This window comes from Dermacentor variabilis, chromosome 1 (assembly GCF_050947875.1).
Source record: "Dermacentor variabilis isolate Ectoservices chromosome 1, ASM5094787v1, whole genome shotgun sequence".
Taxonomy (NCBI): Eukaryota; Metazoa; Arthropoda; class Arachnida; order Ixodida; family Ixodidae; genus Dermacentor; species Dermacentor variabilis.
This window is the reverse complement of record NC_134568.1, coordinates 119,110,960-119,135,981: the sequence shown is the minus strand read 5'-3', so window position 1 is coordinate 119,135,981 and position 25,022 is coordinate 119,110,960. Positions and strand designations below refer to the sequence as shown.

The 25,022-nt window shown below is 46.1% G+C and overlaps 2 protein-coding genes and 1 pseudogene across 8 annotated transcripts in view; 2 read left to right on the top strand and 1 right to left on the bottom strand.

The window, feature by feature from the left end:
- Positions 1–17,484, top strand: part of LOC142583703 (aldo-keto reductase 1B-like) — a 43,646-nt gene extending 26,162 nt beyond the window's left edge. For all 5 annotated transcript variants that reach the window (XM_075694193.1, XM_075694203.1, XM_075694209.1 and 2 more), the window contains 3 exons: positions 3,929–4,012; positions 12,654–12,736; positions 17,349–17,484. In XM_075694193.1, the coding sequence (XP_075550308.1) occupies positions 3,929–4,012; positions 12,654–12,736; positions 17,349–17,385 (204 nt within the window). In that variant the 3' untranslated portion in view covers positions 17,386–17,484. The remainder of the gene's footprint in view (positions 1–3,928; positions 4,013–12,653; positions 12,737–17,348) is intronic.
- Positions 419–18,956, bottom strand: LOC142583738 (uncharacterized). 3 transcript variants are annotated; one of them, XM_075694227.1, is made up of 5 exons: positions 18,824–18,956; positions 18,599–18,755; positions 12,179–12,312; positions 6,808–7,103; positions 419–555 (listed from the first exon to the last, which is right to left on the bottom strand). In XM_075694227.1, the coding sequence occupies exons 3-5, from the start codon at positions 12,309–12,311 to the stop codon at positions 547–549; spliced, it is 438 nt and encodes a 145-aa protein (XP_075550342.1). In that variant the 5' UTR covers position 12,312; positions 18,599–18,755; positions 18,824–18,956; the 3' UTR covers positions 419–546. The 3 variants fall into 3 exon arrangements, 1 of the variants encoding a protein (XP_075550342.1); XR_012828644.1 differs by lacking the exon at positions 12,179–12,312; XR_012828645.1 differs by lacking the exons at positions 6,808–7,103; positions 12,179–12,312 and having other exon boundaries at positions 424–555.
- On the top strand, positions 9,281–12,647 carry LOC142583747 (uncharacterized; annotated as a pseudogene).
- Positions 18,957–25,022: the final 6,066 nt, after the last annotated feature.

The window sequence follows — 25,022 nt, the reverse complement described above, 5'->3', positions numbered from 1 at the left end:
TTTGGAAACTGGCTGTTATTAAAATAAGTGAGCCCAGGATCAACCAAACAGTACTCAGGTGTCCACATGCTACACAAACTACATTCTGCTAGACAGCAGAACAACATGGTGTCGTGAGACAAAAGGCATCAGAGTTTGGTCTTAACTTTTTTTAATTATGGGTAGAACTTTGACACATCCTACAGTTTTTGTGGGTATCGGGCTGGCACAAGCTTGACTCTGTCAGTAGCATTGTTCATGGAACATGGTGATGTGATGGCCTCTGTAGCCTGTCTGAAGGCTGCACCATCAGAGGGCACCAGACCAGTAGACTAGCCTTAAGTCAAGGAATTCGGGCATGGGAGGCTCAACCAAGTGAGAAAATCGTGCTGATAGATCATTAGGCCACTGGGGAATGCAGTCAGTACCCGTAGAAACCACCAGAGCTGCACATGACATGGGTCCTCATGGTGCGCTCAGGAGGCAGTGCGAGAGATGGCCAGGGTGTTATTACAACCAGTAGACTGGACCAGGCTGGTCTCATAGATCAAACTCTTCAGAGCATTATTAAGGTCCCTGAAACAGACATTCAGTACAAAGTCAGCTGGTCTTGTGCCAGGGCTACTTAGAAAGCCACTGAATTTGCAGCACTCACATATCTCTTTTTGATGCGATTAGCATTTTAAAAAATTAGCATTAACTAGCTGTTCATTTGTCCATCTGATCACCATTTTCCTGCAAATTTTGGTCTCTGGGTAGTCGCATGGTCAAATGGGTAGTGTGTCGGGCTGCTGTGCTAAGGGAACTGGGTTTGAAACCAACCATCGGACAAACTTGGGTCATTTGGTGTGTAGCACTGTATGAACCACTCTTCCAAGAACCTCTCAAACACTGACATGGGTCACTGGGGATGTGGGACTGAGTATGTGGCGTGGGTATGTACTGCACTTCAATTAATCTTTTACACTGACTGGGAGCACTGTGTTATGTGCCAGTCGGTCTGTGCTGCTCTTCACTGAACTTCTTTGACACAAATTTGGGTCACTATGTGCCAGTAAGTGAATGTCGCTCTTCAAGCAGCATAACTAGGTAATTGCCGTGGGGAATGTGCTACTCTGTAATAACAAAAAACATCTTCATAATTTAACTTTAATTTTAATAGGTCCATTAGCTTGCTTTCAGTATTGTATAAAATATTCACCAAGATAATTTCCAATAGAATCAGGGCAAAACTTGACTTCAATCAACCAAGAGAACAGGCTGGCTTCAGTTAAGGATATTCTACAATGGATTGCAACGACGTCATCAATCAGGTAATTAAGAAATCTGTGGAGTACAGTCAACTTCTCTATTTTATTCTCTATATGCTATCATTTGATTCAAACATTTGATTCAGTAGATGCGAGACGTCACGGAGGCATTGCATAATCAAGGAGTCCAGGGGGCATATGTAAATATCTTGAGAAATATCTGCAGATTCCACAGTTACTTCAGTTCTTGGTAGCTAGCTGGGCAAGTCAGTACAACTTTACTATCTGCACGGACTCGCCCAGCTTTACTGTAAGTAAATATACTTTGGTTCTCCACAACAAAAGTAGAAAATTACCTATCAAGAAAGGGGTCGGACAAGGAGACATAACCTGTCTGATGCTATTCATTGCATGCTTAGAAGTATTAAAGCTATTAGACTGGAGAGGCTTAGGAGTGAAAATCACTGGTGAATATCTCGGCAGTCTTCGGTTTGAAAGGGAAAAAATTGTCATCCACCCGAATGTAGTGTGAAGCTACGCAAGGAAACCCATACAGGTTTCACAGAAAGCACGCTTCGCAGTTGAGGAAAAATTCGTCCTTGTACGGGACTCGAACCCAGGACCAAGGCCTTTCTGAGGCGGTTGCTCTACCATCTGAGCTAACCAGGAGGCTAGCAGATGGCAGCGCGAGAGCGCATTAATCGACAACTCGAAGCACAGGGACACAGAATAGAACAAATCGGTTCTGTGGAATCCCGTAAGGTGGAGGAAGTATCATGAAAGGGAAAAAAATTGTCATCCTGAATGTAGCATGAAGCTACATTCGGTTTGCAGATGACATTGTCCTGTCCAGCAACACTGGAGATGAACTGCAGCGAATGGGAATCTTGACCGAGAAAGTGCGAGAGCGGGGTTGAAGATTACTATGCAGAAGGCAAAGGTAATGTTCACTAGCTTGGCAAGGAAACAAGATTCACAATTGCCTGTCAGCTGCTGGAGTTTGTACAAGAGTACATTTATCTATGTCAGTTACTCACAGGGGACTCGGATCGTGAGAAGGAAATTTACAGAAGAATAAAAATGGTTTGGAGTGCATACAGAAGACTACCAAATACTGACTGGTAGCTTACCACTGTCGTTAAGAAAAGTGTACAAACATTACGTTCTACTGGTGCTAACATACAGAGCAGAATCTCGGAGGTTAACAAAGAAGCTCGAGAACAAGTCAAGGACCACGCAAAGAGTGATGGAACGAAAAATGTCAGGGGTAACGTTAAGAGGCCAGAAGATAGCAGTGTGGATGAGAGAGCAAATGGAGATAGCCAATATTCTAGTCAACATTAAGAGAAAAAAAATAGAGCTGGGCAGGTTGTGTAATGTGTAGGGTAGGTAACTGGTGGACCATTAGAATTACATAGTGGGTGCCAAGGGAAGGGGAGTGCAGTCGAAGACGGCATAAAATTAGGTGGGTTGATGAAATTAGGAAATTTGCAAAGAGCAAGTTGGAATCGGCTGGTGCAAGGCTGGGTAAACGGAGATTGTTAAAAGAGGCCTTCATCCTGCCTTGGACGTAAAAATAGGCTGATGAATCTCTCCGGTGCTCGGCAAACCCGCACCGAGTGCCGACTTTACAGTGGCACCGACATACGGTGCAGTGTGTGCAGTGGAAAGTAGCATGCAGAAGCAGCAATGCAGCGGGAGAGGAAGCCGGCTGCATTTTGACCAGTCGATGTTGCGATGGGCGATTTCGGCCTGCCGAATGTACTATTAAAAAGCCTTTGAAATATCTCCTGTGCTGGGCAGAATCAAACCCACTTCTCATGGGTTGCTGAAGGACAGCAGCCCAATAGTTTAGCAAGGTGCGCGACAAATACATGTCATTGAACGTCTTTCATGCCAACGCTTTAGCGTGCTGTGTCATGAATGCACTGGGTATATGCCGCTCTTCACATAACCTCGCTACAGCTTAGGTCACTGAGTACATGCCTTTCAGTGTGGTCAGAGAGGAAAAACTTGCAGCATTAAAACGCAACAGCACACCACACATCTTGTCTCGGAGACAATGCGCAGACTTCTCGATAGCACCACTAGAGGGTGCAGTGTGTCCAGAAAAAAAAAAAGAAAGCACAAGAGACGAGCTCAGCTGCCACATGATGTGTTTCTCGGTGCTTGCATCAGTACGCCATGCATTTCGGAGATATGTGCAGGTTCGTGGTGGCAGCGGCGCTAGATGGTGCAGAGTGTTCATAGGGAAGGTTGAGAGTGTAGTCTTGCTGCAGTACACGTCTTGTATGTAAGATGTTTCAATGGTGGCATTACTTTGTGTCACTATATTACTTCAATGCTAAGCACATTACCGTTGACAGTCATCATGAGATGGGTTCTGCCAAATTTTGTGTTTAATTTGGCTGGATATACAGTCACTGTGCCAACCAGAGTCGTCTTTATTCCGTCACGCCAACGCATATAGCCAGTATCATAACACTGGCATTAATTTACACTTTGTAACATGAGATTCATGAAAGTTTGAACTACTTTCTAGGCTTCTTCCCTCACAGCCAATGGTGTTGCTTTACGCATTGAAAATATGCAATTGTGTCCTGCTTGACATTGAGCCGTCATGTACTGTTATCAAAATAAGAATTTGCTGTTTTCCAGGAAGTATACAGCGTCAGCTTTTTGTGCTCTTTTTTCCCCAGGTTTTGATTCGCTATCAGATTGAAAGAGGAGTGATTGTCATACCAAAAAGTGTGACAAAAGAGAGGATCATCTCCAACTTGAATGTATGTATGCTTAATAATAACACACGTAAGGATGTAGCTGAAATTTTCATTTTGTCTGTGTGCATGTGACCTGGCAAGACGTTACACAAGCACTGCTTGTGTTGCTTTTTGGTGCTTGATAGTGTTGCACACACATTTGGTGACTGTTTTAGTGAACCAAGCCACTGTATATGACTTGCAGGCTATGTAATATTTGTACTTCGTATTAAGTGGTCCTCGTGTACAAACAAGCCTAAAATTGTGCATGTGCCATTGTTTTTTCTGGAGCTGTCGTTTATGTCCCTCAGAGATGCTCAAGAACTTTGCATTATATGCCGCAGCACAGCCATAACAAAAGTTCATGCTAGCCTGGAATACTGATTACTTCCTGACAAGACTGGTGCCCTTGTTTACATGAACAGCTCATGAGGTTAGGCCATTTGACACTAATTTTATTTATTTATACTGTCGATCCCATTAGGGATCATAACAGAAAGGGCATTTACATAGTTATCTTACAATTTAACAATAATAATTAGTGCAATATTAAGATTACACACAATAGATAGGCAATTAGCAAAGGCAAACAATATAGTAGGCAGAAAAATAATGTAATACATTGTAATAATGTTACGAAAAAGCAAGAGGTAATCAAAAAGGTAGAAAATTTACAAAGGGGTCCAAAATGGTAGGCATTAATTACACAATAATACATGGCTGTAAATTTAAGAGTAACAAGGGGTAATGAGATAGTCTATCAAATAGCAATGGTGGTAGGTAATAATTACAACAGGTAAAGAATGTGCATAAATAAACAATAGTACTCAGTAATGGCGAGTAATACAAGTTATAAAAGTTAGGTATACACAAGAGGTAGCAATCCATAAGGTACATTTCAGGTGTCGTTAAATGAATTGTGATTATGTACACAATGTAATGAAATAAAGTAAAATAAAATGGCACACAAATAAATGGTGACGCATGTACGTCATAATTGTAAAGCGTGCAATTCGTTTTCGGCTAATGTTAAAGAAAGTAGATAAGGTTGGGCTGTTTGTAATACTAGGGTCCAGCATATTCCATTCTCACGTCATTAAAGGAAAAACGAATGCTTATGACTTTCCATATGAAATGGGCGTTCGTTTAATCATAGTGAATGTTTGTCGGGTGAGTCGTGTTTGTTCTATATATAAGTATTTGTAACTGTCTATTTTTAATTCATTATGAATAAGTTGATACATAATTTTTAATTGTGCAAGCTTGGCTCTGTTTTGTAAGGTCAGTATACCGGCCTGTTTTAGCAATTCTGTGGGTGAGTCTGTTAACCTATATTTATTGTAAATATATCTTAGTGCCTACTTCTGAATTGCTTCTAGTTTGTTAACGAGTTCTTTGGTGAAAGGAAACCAAACAGCGTTAGCATATTCTAATACAGATCTGACAAATGTGTGACAGTCGAACTCATTTATAAGAATACTGGTTTTAACAATATATCAGTTATAACAATGAGAAGCTGCACTGTCAACTTTTCTGTTTTCCATGGTGAAATAGCCCACTTACTACAATGCCCTGATGCTGCATTATCATTTATAACAATGGAGTCTGGCTGCTGGGTGTCCAAGCTGAAAGGTAGTGAAATTCGAAGTCTTTGAAAAGAAAAAAAAAAGAAAACGAGAAATTCGAGCCGGTGCACGATGGGCCGCTGCTACATTCATTTTCCAGCCATCTCCGCATGCCTCTCTCCCATCACCCTTCCACCCCTCCGAACACGAATGGGCTGCGCCCGTAGCTCTACGCCGCCCCACCCTCCAAAACATGGACTGCGCCAACTGCGCTGCTCGCAGATTGCTCGCATGTTGCTCGCTGGCTTTTCATTCAGCGCAGTTCTGCTAACAGCTTATTCGCTCATGTTCGTCTGTATTGCTTGCGTTGAAATCGTTCCTGGCCACGCGGTTTCTTAGCGTCGTTTGACCAACAGTTGGTTTGACTCGCCGCCAAAATGGGAGATGGCTGATTTGCCCCACTGATCATCAGCAATGAACGACGTTGCCGGTGAAAAGAAAGTGCACAGCCATAGATTTGGAAACTGTGCTTCTAACCGGTGAGGCAATCGTCGCAAACATGCTTGCATCAGATAGGGACAGTGATGACGGCAGCGATGACGCGGTAGGGCAAGCTGCCTCAACGTTGTACTCACAGGAGGCCTGGCATGATTCAGTCCCTCCAGGGTTTCGTTTTCGTGAGGAACCTTCCGCTGCATTACGTGGAGCGCTGGGATGCCTTGGAGAAGGAGTTCAGCAAGCTTTGCATAAAGCATGTAAGGCAGACAGACATAGGGTTTGCTCGTGCAAGCCAGTGAGAAGTATATGGCGAGATGCTTGTACTGTAAGTTGTAGTGAGTCTTCATTTTCCTTGTCTATCTCTGGCACACCATACACAGTTAAATTTGATCGTCTGGAGCGATTTTCAAGGTCGTCTAGTCTTAGTTCTAGCGTTGAAATGACTTTCTATAGATTAGCGACCTTTACCGCACAAGACGAAATCTTTTTGTCTAGGGTTTTAAGTTGCTCGAGTTTCTTGTCTATTGCGGTTAAGTGCTGTTCCTTTATTTCTTTTAAATCCTTCAGGATTTGTTGTAGTTGCCGTGAAGTTTCAGGAGTATCAGGACCCGGGTTCGTGTCTATATCTCCAGCTAATAGTAATAACTTGACAACTTCCACAACGTCAAAAATTAGTTCACACAGCAGCCCAGGGCACAGCAACAAAATTAAACAAAGCTCGTTCGAATGCATGCAATCTTTAAAGCGCTTTCTCACCTGCACGATGAACACAAACAGGTTATCCATCTGCCCTTGCGGCCAGCTGCCATGCCCCATGGCCCATAGAACCGTGTCGCCCCTTTTTATGGCACAAAGCGCTTGATGCGCCACCAACATCAAGTTGAAGCCCGAACTGGCACTCGGAGTGGTCGATGAAGTGTGCCGATAGAATGGGCTGTTGCTGTGCAATTCAAGCAGGACTGGTTCGGGGGTGTAGCGGTCTTGAAACGAATGCGCACCATGCGCGTTTTCCATCTGTAGGCTTCGTGTCTCACCGGGGCCATGGCCTGCGGCTATCCGCGCGATGAACACAAACGGGTTATCCATGTGCCCTTGTGGCCAGCTGCCGTGCCCTATGACACAGCATGATGTGCAGTTAACTGTATAATGCTCTTGAATGCACTCCACAGCCATCGTAAGTTTACTTTGTGTCAAGTTACTGAAAAAACCAATAAATGGAAGAACTATGGGAACATGGAGAATTTATAGCATTTATGTGAATAGTGCAGAAAGAGATGCATGAAGCAAACATACTTATGGAGATTCCATGGAATGAACCACTGGTGAAGCTTATGAAAAGGCAGACTACACTACGCTGTGCTTTGAGTTGAGCTTGATGCAGTTCTTGATAGTATTGAGTTACTTGGCTATCTTGCAACAAAAAGGGTAATCAAAGTAGAAACTTGCTGCACAACCTTATCAACACACTGGACATCAGCAATCCCTGTTACACATTCCAATTCCAGTTTTGGACATGCTTGTTATAATAGGCAAGACGGAACAGGCTGTGAAGGTTGAATGAAAAGCCTTGCAAGCGATATCTATGTGCAGAACATTTGCCTGCTGCATGTATTATCTTCCAATAGCACAATAAATAGCCTGTTGTTGCTACATGCGGGCGTCCACACGTGACACAGCACATGCACAGGTGGTCCCTTGCGGGAACAAATTGGTGGAGTGAATTGCACATCATGCTGTGCTGAAATGTTCAATTTTAAGCTTGTGGCTATGTCACACTACTCATCTTTACGTCGCAATGTGATACGCTTTTTTTAAATTGTCATTTATTACATTGTTAAGGAGCCCGCATTGCATAATATTGGTGGTTGCTTGATACTTTAGCAAATTCAGTATATGGCCTCAGTATGACTACTCACCCTTTCATGTAAGAATACAGTAATGATGTTATGGTATTGTCATCACTGCTCTTTACCATGTACCAACTATTCCCTTCTATATAAGCTGCCTCCTCTTTAATGTGCTATATTAGTGAGACTACAGTAGACTCCGCACAAAACTCAAAGGGACAGAAAATGTTTGTTTATCAGAAGTTTTGTTTATGCGAATGACCCAAAAAAAGTACGAAAATTGTTTCATTTCAAAGTTGGGGAGTTCTTTGATTTCATTGCAGTGAAAAAGAAAAGTCTTTATTGTACTGCACTTGAAGTATCAAAGCTTCTTTCACACAAGGTATTTGTCGATGTGCTCTTGGTTTTTGACTGTCGCCATCACGATCAAAGATATGCGAAAACTAGGCAATGTGAATGTTGCAGAGCAGCCACTGATGCCACGACAGCACAAATGACTGATATATTGAGTTTTCTTGGTTATTTGGCATGACCATTTGAAATTCTCAGGGTGTCTATGAACCGGGAAAACTGAGAGTTATCAGGGATTCTCTGTAGGTCTGGAAAACTCTGGGAATTGTCAGGGAAATTACAAAAAATCCGTCCAAATCGGGGAAAGTGGCTGGTGAGATTGACAAAGCTATGAACACGATCTGCGGCACAATCTTGGAGGCCGTGTGCAGCAGCGTCGTTGTGGCACACAGCGTCCGAGACCGACACGAATATTATGACGACCTCAGAGGCTGTGTACAACTACGGCGCTGCTACATGCGACCTCTGAGATTATGCCGTAGATACCCGCTGTGCATCATAGCTCTCTCTGCAGTTTAAGTGGCGCCAATAACCAGCCAGCTGCAAACGGTCTAACAGGCAACTGTCAACATCATCCTCATCATCAAACGAGTATGGCCCCATATCTCCATTCTGTGGTAATCTGCAGCATGCCCGTGGGTGTGCTTGTGTACGTTGTGCTTTGTTCATGCTTAGGTCATTTTTATCGTTTTGTTTTGTGGTGAACTTAGCTGCTTTTGAAGATACTTGAAATCGTCACAGTCACAAACGTGACAGTCAACAAAGTGCTCATTTAGTTCTGACTGGACCAACGCCAACGTACCCGATTTCGCAAGCTAGATTAAGCCTGTGCCCAACAATGCATATAGCGCACAATGCACAGTGTGCCACAAGACATTTCGCTTCAGCAACGTGAGAAAAAATCGCAGTATCTAACCACGCTGCAAGTATAAAGCATAAGAATGTTGTGAAAGCACTGGAAAGTGGCTCCCAGACACGTGTACTCTCGTTCTTTAAGCCAAGCAGTGCAACCTTGTCAACTGCGATGACTGTCAACGAAGAGGCAAAGAGAACAGGCCCCTCATCAATGCCTCCTGCTACATCACATAGCTGTACACATCTCGATACATGGCTTTCTATTGAAAGACAATGTTACAAAGGCTGAGATCATATGGTGCATGAATTCTGTAATGACTCGTGCATCCCTCTGTTCCGTGGCATCATCAGCAGTACTCTTTCCATTGATGTTCCAGTCTTGTGAAATTGCCACGAAAGTGTGATTGGGAAAAAACAGTCGGATATACTATCTGTCATGGCATTGCGCCATCCTTCAGAAAGAAGCTTCTATCAGCTCTTGCTGAAGCACCATACATAGCTGTAGCACTTGATTAATCACTGAACAAAGTAGCGCAGAAAGAACAAATGGATGTGCTGGTCAGATACTGGGATTCAACTGGCACTGTGGTAAAAATTCGATGCCTGACTTCTGGTTCTGAAGACCTCACATTTGCCTTCAAGAAAGCCACAGAGGACAAAGCTCAAGGTATTGCAAGTGTCAGTGGATGAACCAAATGTGAACTTCAGTTTCTTAGATCCCTTAAGGAAGAACTTGGTTGTCATAACAGTCGACAAATCCTGGACATTGGAAGCTGTGGCCTGCATGTGGTCCGTGGTGCCTTCAAAATGGGCCATGCAGCAACTGGCTGGAATTTGTTAGTCTTTCTGCATAGCATTTATGACCTTTTCAAGTATGTTCCGACGCACCGTGCTGATTACATTCGCATCACAGCAAGCACATTGTTTCCTCTAAAATTCTGTGCGGTTCGATGGCTTCAAAAAAGAAATTTCAAGAGCTCTTCAGGTATTTGTACTACCAAACTTGATAAAGTATGTGGAGTTCAGCTAAAGCCAAGGGCAAGCCGACGTGCACCAGCTACACCACAATTGAGACGCTAGTAGCTGACACGGTGCTGCCAGTAAAACCGACTTTCATGCTACCATTGGCTGAGAAATTGAAGCCATTTCAAGCCGAAAATTCAAACTGACAATCCAATGGTCCCCTTCCTTCCTGCAGCATTGGAGGCTATCTTACAATCACTGTTAAGATAAATCATTAAGCAAGAAATCTTGCACATTGCTGACATGCCCTTCAAGTTGATTAGAATAGATTTGGAGAAGCCCAAGAACATTGTTTCTGTCAATGCTTCTGATATTAGTTTTGCTGCCAAGAATGAACTTCGAAAAGCTGCAAAACCATCTCAACTTGCACTGCTTAATTTCAAGAAGGAATGCATTTCTTCTTTGAAGGTGTGCTCACAGAACATTATGAAAAGGTTGCCTCTGAAATACTGGCTAACAACAGGAGTGACTTGCTTGGATCCAACTTGCTCCTTATCAGTGGAGGTTGGCGAAAAACTACTAGCAATTGCGCTGGAAATACTCGGAGCACCGGTGGCTGACCGGCTTGGAAGTGGAACGGGCGCACCAATCCTACGTGCAAGTCTGTTCGCTGAGCTCTGCACAGCTGAAGAACATTTATAGGACGGCACAGATACTGGACAACTTGTGATTTGAGCTGTGCTCACGAAACCATAAGGAGTTTATCTTTGTCAAGATTATCCTCACCATGTCCTATGGCAATACTGCCATCGAAAAAGGTTTTTTTTGTAAATAAAGAGTACCTCATAGAAAACCTGAAAGAAGAATCTCTGATTATATAGAGAATAGTGTATGATGGAGTTTCAGCAACAGGTGGTGTAGCCCGTGTTGACATTACAGAAAGTATGGTGGAAAGAGTGCATGGCACAAATATTCGGTGGAAGGAGGACCTCAAGAAAAAGAAGCAAGAAAGGCTGGATGCATCTGAGGCTGAACAAAACAGAAGAAGGGTGGCTACCTGCATCAAGGAGCTCCAACAAAAGAAGCAAAGGCTTGTCAATGAAGCACAGAATGAGGCTTCTCTACTTTGCAAGGAAGTTGACGCTTTAAATCGGTGTATAAATGTGCTCATAATCTCATTTTCGGGCTGCAGTAAACTTTTTTGTGTGTAGAATCATCTATGTGAATTGTGCCTCTGTTTGACTCTGACCTTTTTTTTTTATGTTCACGGAATTGTTATTGACATATCAGGGAAAACCTGGAAAATTCAGGGAATTTATATTAAGTATTTAGTAGACACCTGTAATTCTTGTCAACCTAATCCTGTTTCATATTAAGTGTCGCAGCTGACGATGTAAGTGCAGTTCCAGTTCCATTTAATCAGTTTGCTAACATAGTTCCTATGGGTGGCCCACCAGAGTTGGTACTTTCGTCCCGTTTATCTGGCATTTTTGTATAATAGAGTTTCGTTTATCCATAGTTCACTGTATATGGTACCATAATTTTCTTTAAGACATAAGTACCACTTTGGTTTGCTAGTTATCTGTGAAACTGTTGAGCAAGAACAGACATTGTAACTAATACTGTTAGATGGGCTAGTTGCTTTCTAGAAATGTGAAACATGCTACGAGCTTTATTAGACTTGACCCAAGGAACGAGTAGAAACAGAAAAATAGAAACTGTTGTTTTGTTTATTCCTTGTGTTCCATTTAATCGTGTTAACCCTAGAAAGCCCAAATGCCCTTCCACATTAAGGAAAATCTTTACTTGATCACCTTTATTTCTTGCTGTGAGAGTACCTTCGTACGAAATAAAGAATGAAATGTTATTCGAGTTAGAAATGAAGTAGTATACCAGTTAATTGGTTGGTTTGCTGAGATATCTACAGTGAAAACTTCACTCCAGTGTGTCAAAACTGCTACTGCGAGCTTTCTGTTAAGTTTCAAAACTCATTTAAATCATAATTTTTGATACACTCATTTTGGTATATCAAAATGCTATGTTCGAATTTGTGAAGTTAAATAACATGTTTCTGTGAACAAACAGGCTTTGTTTGCATCCCAAAACCACACCTGTTGGCTTTGTTTTAGCCTGTATATGAGTGCAGTCATCAAAAGGAGACCAAAAGAAGAGGTGACGAGATGTAGTATCACTGTTTGCACCAGGCTCCTCTTTTCTCTGTGCCATGTTCGGTGGTGGCTGCATTCTGTATTTATAAAATGGCAACACCAACAGCAAGACATTGTTATTGTTGCATTTTAGAGCAGACGTGTTTTTACTTATCCATACACGCAAGAGCACAAACGTGTGGCTGAGTGGCAGTGCTATGCTGCAATACCCTGAAAAAGTGACTCTCAAGCTGTTTAGCATCACGGACCTCTTTAACCACTCACTGTCATTCAGGGCCGCCCTCAAGCATTTCCTAAAGAATAATGTATGTACAGCAAACCAGAAATGTTTCAATCCAAGCCTTTTGTACCTGCATGAGCAGCACTTGCATTTTCCACTGAGCATTTCTTTTCTTTGATGGTTGCATCATTCCCCAAGGTTTTTGACTTCAAGCTCACCCCAAAAGAAATGGAGACTATCAACAGTTTTAATAAAGACCACAGATTCCTTGTTCTTTCATGGTGAGTCCACTGTACCGTTATTGTTGATTATGCAATTGCATATCGACACAATCTTGGTTTATCAACTAGTTTCTGTATTCTGTAAATCTTTCTGGCTATAAGTTAGGCTGCACATAGTGAACAAGCTTTTAAGGCATATTTTAAGAATTTACAATGGTTAAATATTAAAATAATCTCGTACTGTAATACGTAAAACAATCCTGTTTAAAGGGACACTAAAACGAAACAATAAATCAGTTTAAACTAATAGAGCATTATTTGAGAACCCTGCAGGCAGTCATTTCAAAGTAATAGTTTGATTATTAGATGAGAAAATGAAGGTCGAAGTATCAGCATTTGAATTTCTCGCGGAAACCCCGACGCCGCTACGTCAGTGTCACGTCAGGGATACCAAAGTATGTTTTCGCATTTGGGCCGCGTTGGCTGAGTAAAGGTTCCCGAAACTTGCTATGTTTAATATTGGTTCCTTTAGAACACAATGTAGTCAATCTGTACCGCTATGTAAGGTAGTAGGCCCTGGTAGATGCGATCAAAATCCATGATGTCACAGCGACCAGGTGCGGGAACTTCAAGGAGGCATCGCCACCCGTCTTTCGTTTTTGCGCTTTTTCTTGCTTGTGAAGCGTCTTATTGAGGTATGAGTGGTGTTTTTAGTGTCGTAGAAAGTTAATTTACTCATGCACAAGCAATCATTTTTCTCTTTAGTGTCCCTTTAACTATTTTAGAGAATGTGTGCAGAGACAGACCTTAGAGTGGGTGTCGTGTAATAATTTTTTATACTTACCTACATTCTGCTGCAATGCCAGGTCGATGCTGCATGTTTAAACAAGTGCATTCTACAGGCTGTTTACTTAAAATCGTGGATTTCAGTTGTACAGTGCTTTATCAGCTGCACGGAAAGTTTTTCTTTGTTCTATGCATTGCTCAGCTCGCCCTTCTACAAGTTGCACAACACTTGTCATTTCTGTATATCTTTTGGGTCAAGCTGTCAGTTGCAATGTCCTCTCTTTTTCTTTCTCCCATTTTGCCCTAGGCAGCACTGGGTAGCTGACAGCAAACTCAGTCCAACTTGTCTGCCTTTGTGGAAGTAAACTCTGTCGTTGACTGTTTCCTTTTGTTACGAGGCATTCTTATGAATGGCTTTATAGATCTGCCCTGATCCTACAAATTGAAGGGCACCGCAGTAAAAGGCTGGTAGCAGTTTTACCGATCCTGTATTCTACACATTTTCCACGTGTGTTGGATTATTGCCACATTTACTAGATGCCTGCCACATGAGTGAAAAACCAGTTGCCAAACCCGTTCTCTTTCCTACTTTCGTCTTGTGTCAGTTGCGAGCACCACATGTGCCTAGCGGAACCACTGGGCACTACCTTGCGTGGCTTCTGAAATCGCCATCACGCGTGCACTCCGATCTCGAAGGCCATTAGCCTCAATCATAGCTCAGCGTATGTTTGCAGGCATTACAGGCGAAAGCTATTCTAGAGTTAGACAACCAACCTTTAAAAAGCGCACCCAAAGGATTGTGCCAACCGTGGTTTTGCCGTGGTACCGACCGCGTAAGCACAGTGCACTAGGTCACCAGCCGTTGGCACTGCCTGCAGCCCATGATGAAGATGGATGGATGTTATGAGCGTCCCCTTTGGAACGGGGTGGTAGGTTGCGCCACCAAGCTCTTGCTATTATACTGCCTAATGCCCTACCTAGGTAAAAAAAAGAAAATGAAAAAAAAATCCCCACGATGAATTCCCGTAACGAAGTTTTCTGACCTCCTATTGTAAACATTGATTTTGTACGTGTCTCCATTTTTTTTTTGTCGTTTCCCTACTTCTACCAATCCTTTCAACCCCTCTTACTAATCTCTTTTGCGGACATGTTTACTTTTCCCTTGCTATCGCTGAACCCAGGCACTTCAAGGAGGCCAGTAGTGCCTAAATCGACCGCTGGGCAGATGTCTTCGCATTCTGATAAAACATGCTCCATAGTTTCCCTAGCTTTACCGCAGAAAGCACATGCTTCTTCCTTCTTATATCTCGCTTTTTAGATGTGTGTTCTAAGGCACCCTTTTCTTCGAAAAGTAATGAGCTTCCCTTTGAGTTATCATAAATTGTTTCTTTCCTGATTGTCGGTCGCGAACGCCACCTCGCGACACTTGTTCACAACTGAGGGCAGGCCTATTGTGCTGGGAGCTCGAGCCATTCCACTGGCATCTAGTAAAGGGGGCAGTGATTAGGCTGGTCATCTATTATTTCTTAATCCGAATAATTTTTACAGCGAAGCTGTATATGTCTAGCCGATTTGTCCATCCGTCTGTCGCCTGTACGCTGAAAACTCCGGCGCAACCCCATACGCAAGCACGAAAAGAAGACGCGATTGGCTGCGCCAGTAGTGACGTCGTTGCTCTCCGGTTCCGAAATGGGTAGGCCGCGCGCCATAGGTACTCCTGAGGAGCAGGCAGCTTTAAATCAACAACGCCGAGAGCATAATCAGGAACGAGCTAGTTACGCCGTGCCGATGCTGCAGCCCAAGCACAAGAATAGGCTTGTGCAGCCGAGCGCAAGCAGCAACTGTGTACCGGGGATCCGGCAGCCTACCAAGCCGTTGTTTAAAGAACCGCCGTGATTAACCCAGTGATAAACACCGGGCCGCACGTTTCAGCTTCGCTAGTTAACCATCTGTACGGAGTGCTTGGGCAGTGATTTTTTGTCTTCACTGTGCCACGGTGCTTCCTGTGTTCATACATATACTACTACCATACTGAGTCAGTGCAGCAGATAAGACCCATGCACACATGTGATGTAAATCTGTCGATACAAAGGAACAGCACATGCATTTCACTGTGAAGCCCACTGTCCTCTTGTATTTTTCATATGATAGCAGTCTAACATAGGAGGCCCCGTGGAGCACTATTTCTTTAGCACTGCAGTACACTTCCGTTCATTCGATTTTTCGGTTCATTCAATCCCAACCGAAGTTCCCGGCCGGCGCCGGTATGTTTCTGTGGGCCCAAACTTCCATTATTTCCATCAAAATTGGCCTTCGCCGAAAAATTCTGACTGGGCATCTTCGCCGCAATACATCCATTCTGTGCGGTGAAACAGCAATAATGGAAAGGGGCCACTGTCACGGGACGTATTATGCATTTGTTATTTAGACATGTGCGCACGCGCCGTCTCTGGTCTCAATACGAGCATCTAGACGCCTAAAAAGCACTTCAGAGCTGCTTGTGACGTTGCTGTGGCGATTTGAGCCTTCGTTTCGCCCGCCATGCATGTCTCGTATATGAGACCGTTAACGGGGCCTAGTACGCGTTCCTTAATGCGCACGCGCCGTGCACCGAGAAGCGAAACCATCTGTGTTTTGGGAAAGCTAGTGAGAAAAAAGGCAGTAAGATTCAAGAACTCTGTCGAGGGGACGTTTAACGCAGAACCGTTTAGCGCGAGAACAAACGCCAGAAACGGCCGCCGAGCGTATACCTGCCATGCAAGAGGAAGCGCTTAAACTCAACAAAAGAACAGGGTTACATCTAAACTCTGAGGGCCTGCCAGTAAACTTATTAGCCATCTCGGTGCTCGTACTGTGACCAGAGCGAGCTAGTTTACGAGTATAAATTGAGCAACACGTGCGATGCCCCGCAATAGTAATACCTTTCCCCGCTTGGTATGCTTCGCCGCGTAATGTATGGTATGGCGGCGAAGCTAACTTTAAAGGCAAATACTGCCAATTTACCAGCGTGTTTCGGCGTTATTTCTGCCTTTTGTTTAATTCAACACGTCGGATAATTCGACCGGCTTCGTCGGTCCCATCTGGATCGAATTAACGGAAGTCGACTGTATACTAGTATGTACTACCTGTTGCAATTTTGCCTGCATTTATGGGGATGCGAGCTGCTGCCGCAGCGACGCAAGTATAAACTTGTCTCCGCCTGCCATCAGCTGCAGAAAGCAGCGTTTCAAGAAGGTAAGTCGCCTAGAGTGGGCAACACGCGGCAGCCCTCCCGGAAATGCTTTCTGCAGCTGATGTCAGGCGGAGACACAAGTTTACGCTTGCGCTGTCGCGGAAGCAGCTCGCATCCCCATAAGCGCCGGCAAATTTGCACTTTTTTCGTAAAAACCAGACACTTAACTGTGCCAAGTGTTACACTATGCGACGTAGACAGACTCCAAAATGCGATGTTTCCGCATAATTTCAGCAAGAACAGCGCAGCGGTGAGCACAAAACCTATTTTCGAACACGCGCAGCGAAATATTCAGGATCCTGTGCACCTGCACCATGTACCATCTCCTTTTGACTTTGCTCTTCTTGATTTTCTCTTCGTACACGCCACATGTTGCCATGTGATTTCCATCTTGCTACACATGGTACACATTTATTGTCTACTGCTTACAATTAGCTTTAGAGACAGCTTGTGGCATACACCAAGTTCTGTAAAAGCTGTGAATTTAAAACAAGTATCAATCAACCTCATTGCAGCTGCCTCCCTCCCTTCTTTGTTGTCACAAAGCTGATAATGCTGACCTGTGCGATATTGAACTTGCAGCAAACAAGTAGGCAAGTCCATATAATTTGCTCCTCTGATTATATATTTTTTTTCATATTCTTTTTCGTGCAGGATCAGCAGCCACAAGTACTACCCATTCAAGGTTTGAGCATGAGACAGCACCTGTATTAAGCTTACCCGTTGGCAATTTTGATATCAGAATTTCGAATGGCTGCATTTAACACTGAATAAAACAAGTTAGAAAATACTGGTGTGGCTTATGCCTTGGTAATTGTTATCAGTTAAACTGCTTATATACGCAGTCTATAGTCTCGATACAGTTAAACCTCAATATGACTAACTTCAATATAACGGAATTCTCGATATAACAAAGTATTTAACATAACTTTCCCGTAGAACGCCATGTATTTAGAACCTCAATAAAGCGAAGTGTTTATACGCAATTTCAACATAACGAAATTTCACTGCTGCCGCGAAAGAATAACGGGACATTGGAAACTTCCGCGGACGCAGATGGTGAAATGGTCGAATTGCAAGTGGCTCCTTGCGAACGCACCTCAAATCTTGACCAAGCCGCGTGAACAAGAGCGACAGCCGAAGCGGAGCAACGTCATGTTCAGTATAAAGTTGGGATACAATAGGATCTTATCGCGCCCGAGCGCTTGCATGCTTTGGGTGTGAGTGAAAGCGTACGAGAGCTAGTGAGCGAAGAAGGCTATGGTGGGGCTTGATGAGCGCAGTCTTCCCGCGCTCAATTGAAAGCAGCGCTGCCGTGGCTCGGTGACTATGGCGTCGCGTGGCTGAGCACGAGATCTTGGGTTCTATTCCAGCCGCGGCGGCCGCATTCCGGTGGGGACCGAATGCTAATTAAAGCGCTCGTGTACCGCATGCATTGAGTGCACGTTGAAAAACCCCAGAAAGTAAAAATAATCCAGAGGCCTACACTACGGCGTCCCTCATAACTCGTGTGCAGTGTTGGGATACCCTGCATTTTTCTTTTTAATTGAAAGCAGTATTCTTCCAACGTCAAGTCTGAAGGCCCACCTAACTGATGTCACGCGAGTGCTGCTCGCAGTGGCGCCATCGACCTCCTCGGGGTAGAGGCTCCTTTTAGGGAGCAGTGGGAGCCTATGCAGTAACTCTACCTCGGAGCATATGCCGGAAGGATGCAGCTCTTGTGGTGCAGCAGTGCAGCTCCTTCGCAGCAAGCATCACGTCCAACGCTCCCACCAAGAAGCGGAAGCGAGAGGGACGCGAAGGAGGAGGAGCCTCCCTCTCGTTTGTGTGTGCGACGCGAGAGGAGTGGGCTTTTCTGAATTCGCTAGCGTTGGTGCGCTCGAAAATCCAAAATGTTTGCTCACTTTTAGCGTAGATTCAGAGAGGCACCTTCTATGAATGCCCGTGCAGATCATCGTGTGTTGCCATTTTGGTCGGCGAATGAAAGCACGTGCTGCGACGAGGTCGCTTAGTTCATGCGGAGGTTCGGCGGGGTATGCGTCGCCCCGAAGATGACCCATGCTGTGAAAGACACACATACCCATTATCAGCGACACGGTCTCTTAATGAAACGTAAGCTTCACGCATACCTTTCAATTTCGCATACAGTTCGTGCGAATTTTTCGAGCAACAGTTGTGAAAGGTGCGAGGGCCGCAACAGGTGCGGGCTGTTCGATACCGGCCGCCGCAACCTATCCCAGCGGGATAGGGCAGCGTTCTGCCCTTCCGCTGCTGGCATATGAGCGTTCCTGCTGAGCTGCTTACGTAAAGCTCACGTTTCAATATTTCGCCTGGCGCTGACAAATTTCGGCGGTTTCCCGTCGGTCTCATCTCGTACAACATCGAGGTGCGACCCCTGCAACGCTACTGGCGACGTTCCTCTTCACGCCAGAGTTGTGAGATGCCCGGTAGCTGTCGGGGCGCTGTTCCTTTTATACTCAGCTGAAGTCTTGCGGGCTGCGTTGTGCCAACATGTCACATCTGCGTAGAGTTAGAACTGTATATAGAACTGTTCACCCCACCCCCCCTTCCTGAGGGTCGTGGGAGTGAACATATAGTAGAGCAATGAAGGGGGCTAGTTGGTGAACGTTCATGGTTATATTGCGCTCAGTTTTACAAACACGATATTAAGGAAGGACAGGACGTGGGCGGACGTAGCGCAATACGTAGCGCTACGTCCGTCCACGTCCTGTCCTTCCTTAATATCGTGTTTGTAAAACTGAGCGCAATATAACCATGAGTGAACATATGATTATAGGGCGGGGGGAATACGTGTGCGGTGTGTCAACCCCTCCCCCTGGCTACGCCCCTGGCGCCCAGTGACTAGACTGGAACCTACGCTGCATTGGAACCGAGCACAATCATATGGCTCACATGAAAGATGGGCGCGTCGATCTAATGTAGCTTTACGGAAAGGTTACATTTCACTTATGATTCGACTCATTTGGTGCTGCATAATTGAAGCAATTCTTGTGCGATAAAATTTCATTTCGCTAGCTCTGTTAGTCTCGAAAAGTAGTCGCAACGCACTTTATCATGTTTTTCCTGCAATGAAGTGTCATGATCGCTTTTCGCAAAAATGAATGTTAAATTGGGTTAAGTATAATGTAACTATATCTGTTGAATGCATTTTTAGAAAACACTATACCAGTCGAAAAACATCACTTTACCAGCGTATAAACAAAATATTAAATATAATACGCACAAAAACATGTTATTAAAGCCAACATTGGTGCATATAACTACATAACAAAATTTGGCGGACGCTTAAGGTGCAACTCCGGCGATTTTTTGACCATGTCAAGGTAATGGAATATTTAGGTTCCCGAGACCCTCTGTCACGCGTCTGATAGCAAAATTGTTACGCAAATTCGCAAATTTTTTTACATAAACAAAAAAGCGCAAAAGCGAAACCGAAATTTGACTAAGCAGCCCAGCGAACCTCATTGTGTGACGTCACTAAAACCGCTTAAACTTCGTAAAGTAGTGACACGCTTTGAAGAATGCCGCCTCCTCCTCGCACGCTCTGGCCGACACCGCGTCGCTATTGGCGTAATAGCATCACGTGGGCCCTCGCGCCGTGCATCAGCGCCATTTTTGCTCGAGAAGAGTCTACGGAGTGGCGAGGAGCCACGGAGGAAGGAAACTCAAGAGAGGCCCTGACGTCACTCTTTGTGAAGCGAAAGTGAAGTCGGAAGTTGGTGTTGCTCATGGCGTTGCTCCGCCTATCGGGCCAGCTCTCCTCTCTTGTTTATATTTCTCGCGAAACAACGCCGCGCTGCGCGCACCTTTGCTGCTCGGACCCGCGCGCTCCGCAGCAATACTAAACAATCTTTAGCACGTTAGCATGATTCCGCCAAAGAGGGCAAAATTTCCCGCGGATATTCCTTCGTCCGTTGCCATTGCCGTGGCGCGGTACATTGCGTACAGTATTGCATGCGCGTTCATTTTACGAACTTTAGTTCCTCCTGTCCCACCTGGCCACAGCAACATCCGGTAGAGCACAGTCCAGATAACGCAGCGCAACAAAACACGGAGACCACCGCAAACCTGCCCGCACGGCGCCTTTGCCACGGTATGAAACCTACGGAGCAACATGTGTGAGCGCACAGAACCATAACAAAGCCGCCATTGTTGCCCGAAAGGCGTGGCCGCTGCAGCAAAGAAATAAAAAAAACAGCACAAAAGAGAAGAACCTACTACGTCATTTCCTCCACACTTTTCTCATAGCGCGCGGAGGGGGTAGGGCATATCCTCAGTTTTCTTCCTCCATGCAAGGAGCGCACGTTGGCGCCGTTGCTACGCTCGAGCTGTGTAGGCGGCGCCACGGTCGGTGAGGGAGCGTGAAAGAGGAGAAACGAGGAGGAGTGATAGCGGAGGAGGAGAGTGTCACTACTTTACGAAGTTTAAGGGGTTTTAGACGTCACAAGTGCCCCCAACAACAACGCGACCAGGACGCGTATTTCCAACTGCTCATAGGTACAGCGGGGCGTGGAACTTGTGGAGACGACGGACGTTTGCGCGCATACGCGACTGAGAGCGGGTGGGAGAGAGGAAATGTGGGGAGTTCTGCTCCATGAAAATACGACTCTGCCTAGGTACTACGGAGGAGTTTCTTGGCGCGCGCGGTGTATGCGCTTGTCCCTAGGCGTGCCGGCAGAAGTCGCGGGGCGCTGTTGTGCTGAACTGAGCATCGCAAGTTGGCGGTTTGACGCATATTTAATCGATCATGTTTTTACGAATGTAAACACCGTGTCATTATTTCGCATTATTGGCGGCGCCTCCAGGACACCAAAGCGGCAACGGGGATATCAAAGCTAGAAGCCGGACTGGTCCGTGGGTTGGGGCTCGCAGAGGCCCCAACCCACGGGCCGCCCTGCTTCCAGCTTTGATCCCCCCGCTACCGCTTGGGTGCCCCGGAGATCCTGCGCCGCCTGCTTTAATATAACCTCAGGTGCTCTCCTGAGGCCTCCGTTTGCCGGTTACATGTGCCCTCCTGGAGCAGTGCTTGTAAAAAATCCGATCTATCGTCGCGACGAAAAAAGCGACCCGCGACTTATAAAACACCAGTCAGAACATTGTCCCTTCAGACCCAGCGATCACCAAGCGGCGTCCGCGCCCACTGCCTCACCGCGCGGGCAGCCAGTGGCGGAGCGTATAAACCAACTCGACCGAACTCCGCAATGCCGGCATGTCTAGGGCATGTCTCCGTATTCAAGGAGCAACAGCCCCCAGATTTTCTCTCTCGCGCCCGCTCTTACTCGCGCCTGCGCAGAAACGTCGAGCTCCGTCAAAAGTGGCACGCCCCGCTGTATCTACGAGCAATTCTAAATACGCGACCCGACCGGCTTACCAGCAAGACTCCGTAACCTGGATGACGAGTCAACCTCCCGACTGTTGGAATCGCACCGCTGGCACGAGTTGTTGGGAACTCGGCGCTGACGCCCGTTGTTGCACCTGGGTCGCAAGCCCCAAGGGTAGCGTTGGCCTGGCGGCCTGGGGCACAACTGGAAGCATCCGAAGGTCCCGGCAAAGCATGAGTCGACAGGTAACAACAAAACAACTTGTTTATTCTAACATCGCAAAGAGTTGGCGGTCAGGTCGACCGAAGTAGAGAGACGGGAGTGCACGTTACTCAACAGAAGAAATCGGAGCCTCTTCTTGGCGTCCGGGGGCAGCTGCTTTTATACTCTCGCAGTTGAGGGCAAGAAGGAACCCCTCTATAGACGAGCACGTGACTGTGCCGCTCGGGCACAGTGGGATAAGGTGGCGCAGCCGTCGTGCCGGCGCCGCGGGGGCACAATGGGAAGAGAAGGTGGCTCATACGTCGTGTCGGCGCCGGTCAGACCCCCTCGCTTCACAGTTGGGGGGAGCTCCTCTCCCCGGCTGCCGCGCTTCGACAAGCGTGGGCACCAACATGCACATACACACACACACGCACATGAAGACACGTGGCATTGGAACATGCCTGGACGCGCTTGGCAGGGAGGCGTAGCGGCGGCGCCGAACGGGCCAAAATGTCTGCCGCTTTGAACGAAGCCCCGGCGTCCGCTGCATCCGCGCCGGCTTTACCGCGCGTCGTAGGCGAAACGTAACAGACCGCCCCGCCGGGGGAAGGAGATCCCGATGGACAGGGGACTGCATCCGCTGTCCGGAGGGATGTCGCTCGATGATGCTCATAACCGAAGTCGGGCGTCCCTCGACGTTTCTTGAGCGCAGCGCACAGAGAAGGCCTCGTTCTCTCGTTCAGGTTCGCACGGGACACTGCAAAGTGACTTCGGGAGAGTTCACATTTTTGTTCTCGTTCCCGGCAAGCGTTAGAACTACGCTGAAACTCAACCGCTTAGTCAGCAAGCACGGCACAACCCTCACTAAGCCCTGCCAGGCTCTTCCCCCTTTTTATACCACTGCCTAGTTCCTTACAGTAGTCTAGCATCACTCAGAACGCGTCCACAAATTGAAAAATTGCACTAGAAAGCATATCATCACTTTGAAACACTAAACAAAAGCAATATGTTAAAAAAAAAATCCTGCCTCAGGAAGAAAAACATCAGTAACAAACAATTTTGAGGCTGATTCCTACGTTAGGGGCTTCGACTTAAGCCATCGGCGTTACCGTTGAGACTCCCCTTTTTGTAACGCACCTCAAAGGAATATTGTTGCAAAGCGAGGCTCCAGCGCAGGAGGCGGCCATTTTTGGGAGAGATGGTCTGCAGCCATTGGAGAGGGCAGTGATCCGTCTCAATGATAAACCTTGAGCCGGCTAGATAGCATGACAATTTCTGAACGGCCCACACGAGACACGCACACTCTTTCTCGGTGGCGCTGTACGCCTGCTCACGACTGGTCAGCTTACGACTAGCATACAGGACGGGGTGTTCTACTTCTCCATTTTCCCGTTGGCACAGTACAACGCCCATGCCTCGCTCACTAGCATCGCACTGAACAACGAACCCTTTTGTATAGTCTGGTGATCGTAGCACAGGCTGGCTTGTTAGGGCACTCTTTAGGGCGCTAAAAGCTCTTTCCTTTGTCTCGTCCCATACGACTGTTTGGGGCTCTGTTTTTCTTAGAGCATCCGTCAGGGGAGCCGCGATATCAGAGTACCTGGGGATGTACCTCTGATAGTAGCCGGCGACACCTAAGAACGACCGAATATCGGTCTTCGTGCGCGGTTGCGGGAAGTCTCGCACAGCGGCCACCTTTATTTCAGAGGGGCGGCGACGACCCTGACCAATCACGTGACCGAGGTAGACAACCTCGGCCTGTGCTAACTGGCACTTAGGAGCCTTGACTGTCAAGCCCGCTTCGCGCAGGCGGGTTAGCACTGCCCGCAAGTGTGCCATATGCTCAGACCAGGATGCGGAGAATATCGCTACGTCGTCTAGATACGGTAAAGCGAATTCTTGCTGTCCCCGCAACACTTTATCCATGAGGCTTGAAAAACAGTATGGCGCGTTCTTCAAACCAAAACTCAACACTTTAGGACGGAATGTTCCCATTGGTGAAATGAACGCCGCATACCTACTAGCCTCTTCTGTAAGTGGAACCTGCCAATAACCCCTGACAAGATCTAGGGTGGAAATAAACTGAGCGCTACTAACTTTCTCAAGGCGCTCCTCGATGTTAGGGATCGGATAAATTTGATCCTTAGTGATGGAATTAAGCCTGCGGTAGTCGACGCAAGGACGAGGTTCCTTGCCCGGTACCTCAACTAAAATCAAAGGGGAGGTATAATCACTCTCACCTGCCTCAATAACACCGAGCTGTAGCATTTTCTTTACCTCAGCCTCCATAATATCGCTCTGGCGGGGTGACACCCGATACGCCTTGGATCGTACTGGCTCTGGGGAGGTAAGTTCTATATCATGAGTAAGGACAGAAGTCCTACCAGGCCTCTCAGAGAACAGACCTTGAAACTCTTGTAAGAGCTGGTGTAGTTCGGTTTTCTGCTCAGGCGACAGCGATGCTCCACTGACTAAGTCACTAATGACCTGATCGGTGTCTTTCCTGTTCGTCACTGAGCCTAGTCCCGGAAGCTCGACCGGAAGCTCTTCAGGAACGTTTACCATCATGCACACCACTGCTTCCCTTTGTCTATAAGGTTTGAGCAGATTACAGTGGTAAACTTGCTGTGCTTTCCGCTTTCCTGGCAGACTCACCACGTAGTTAACGTCCGACAGTTTCTGAACAATTCGTGCTGGGCCCTCCCACTGCACGTCTAGTTTGTTGTTTAGCGATGTGCGCAATATCATGACCTCATAGCCCACCTCAAAACGACGGGCCCTG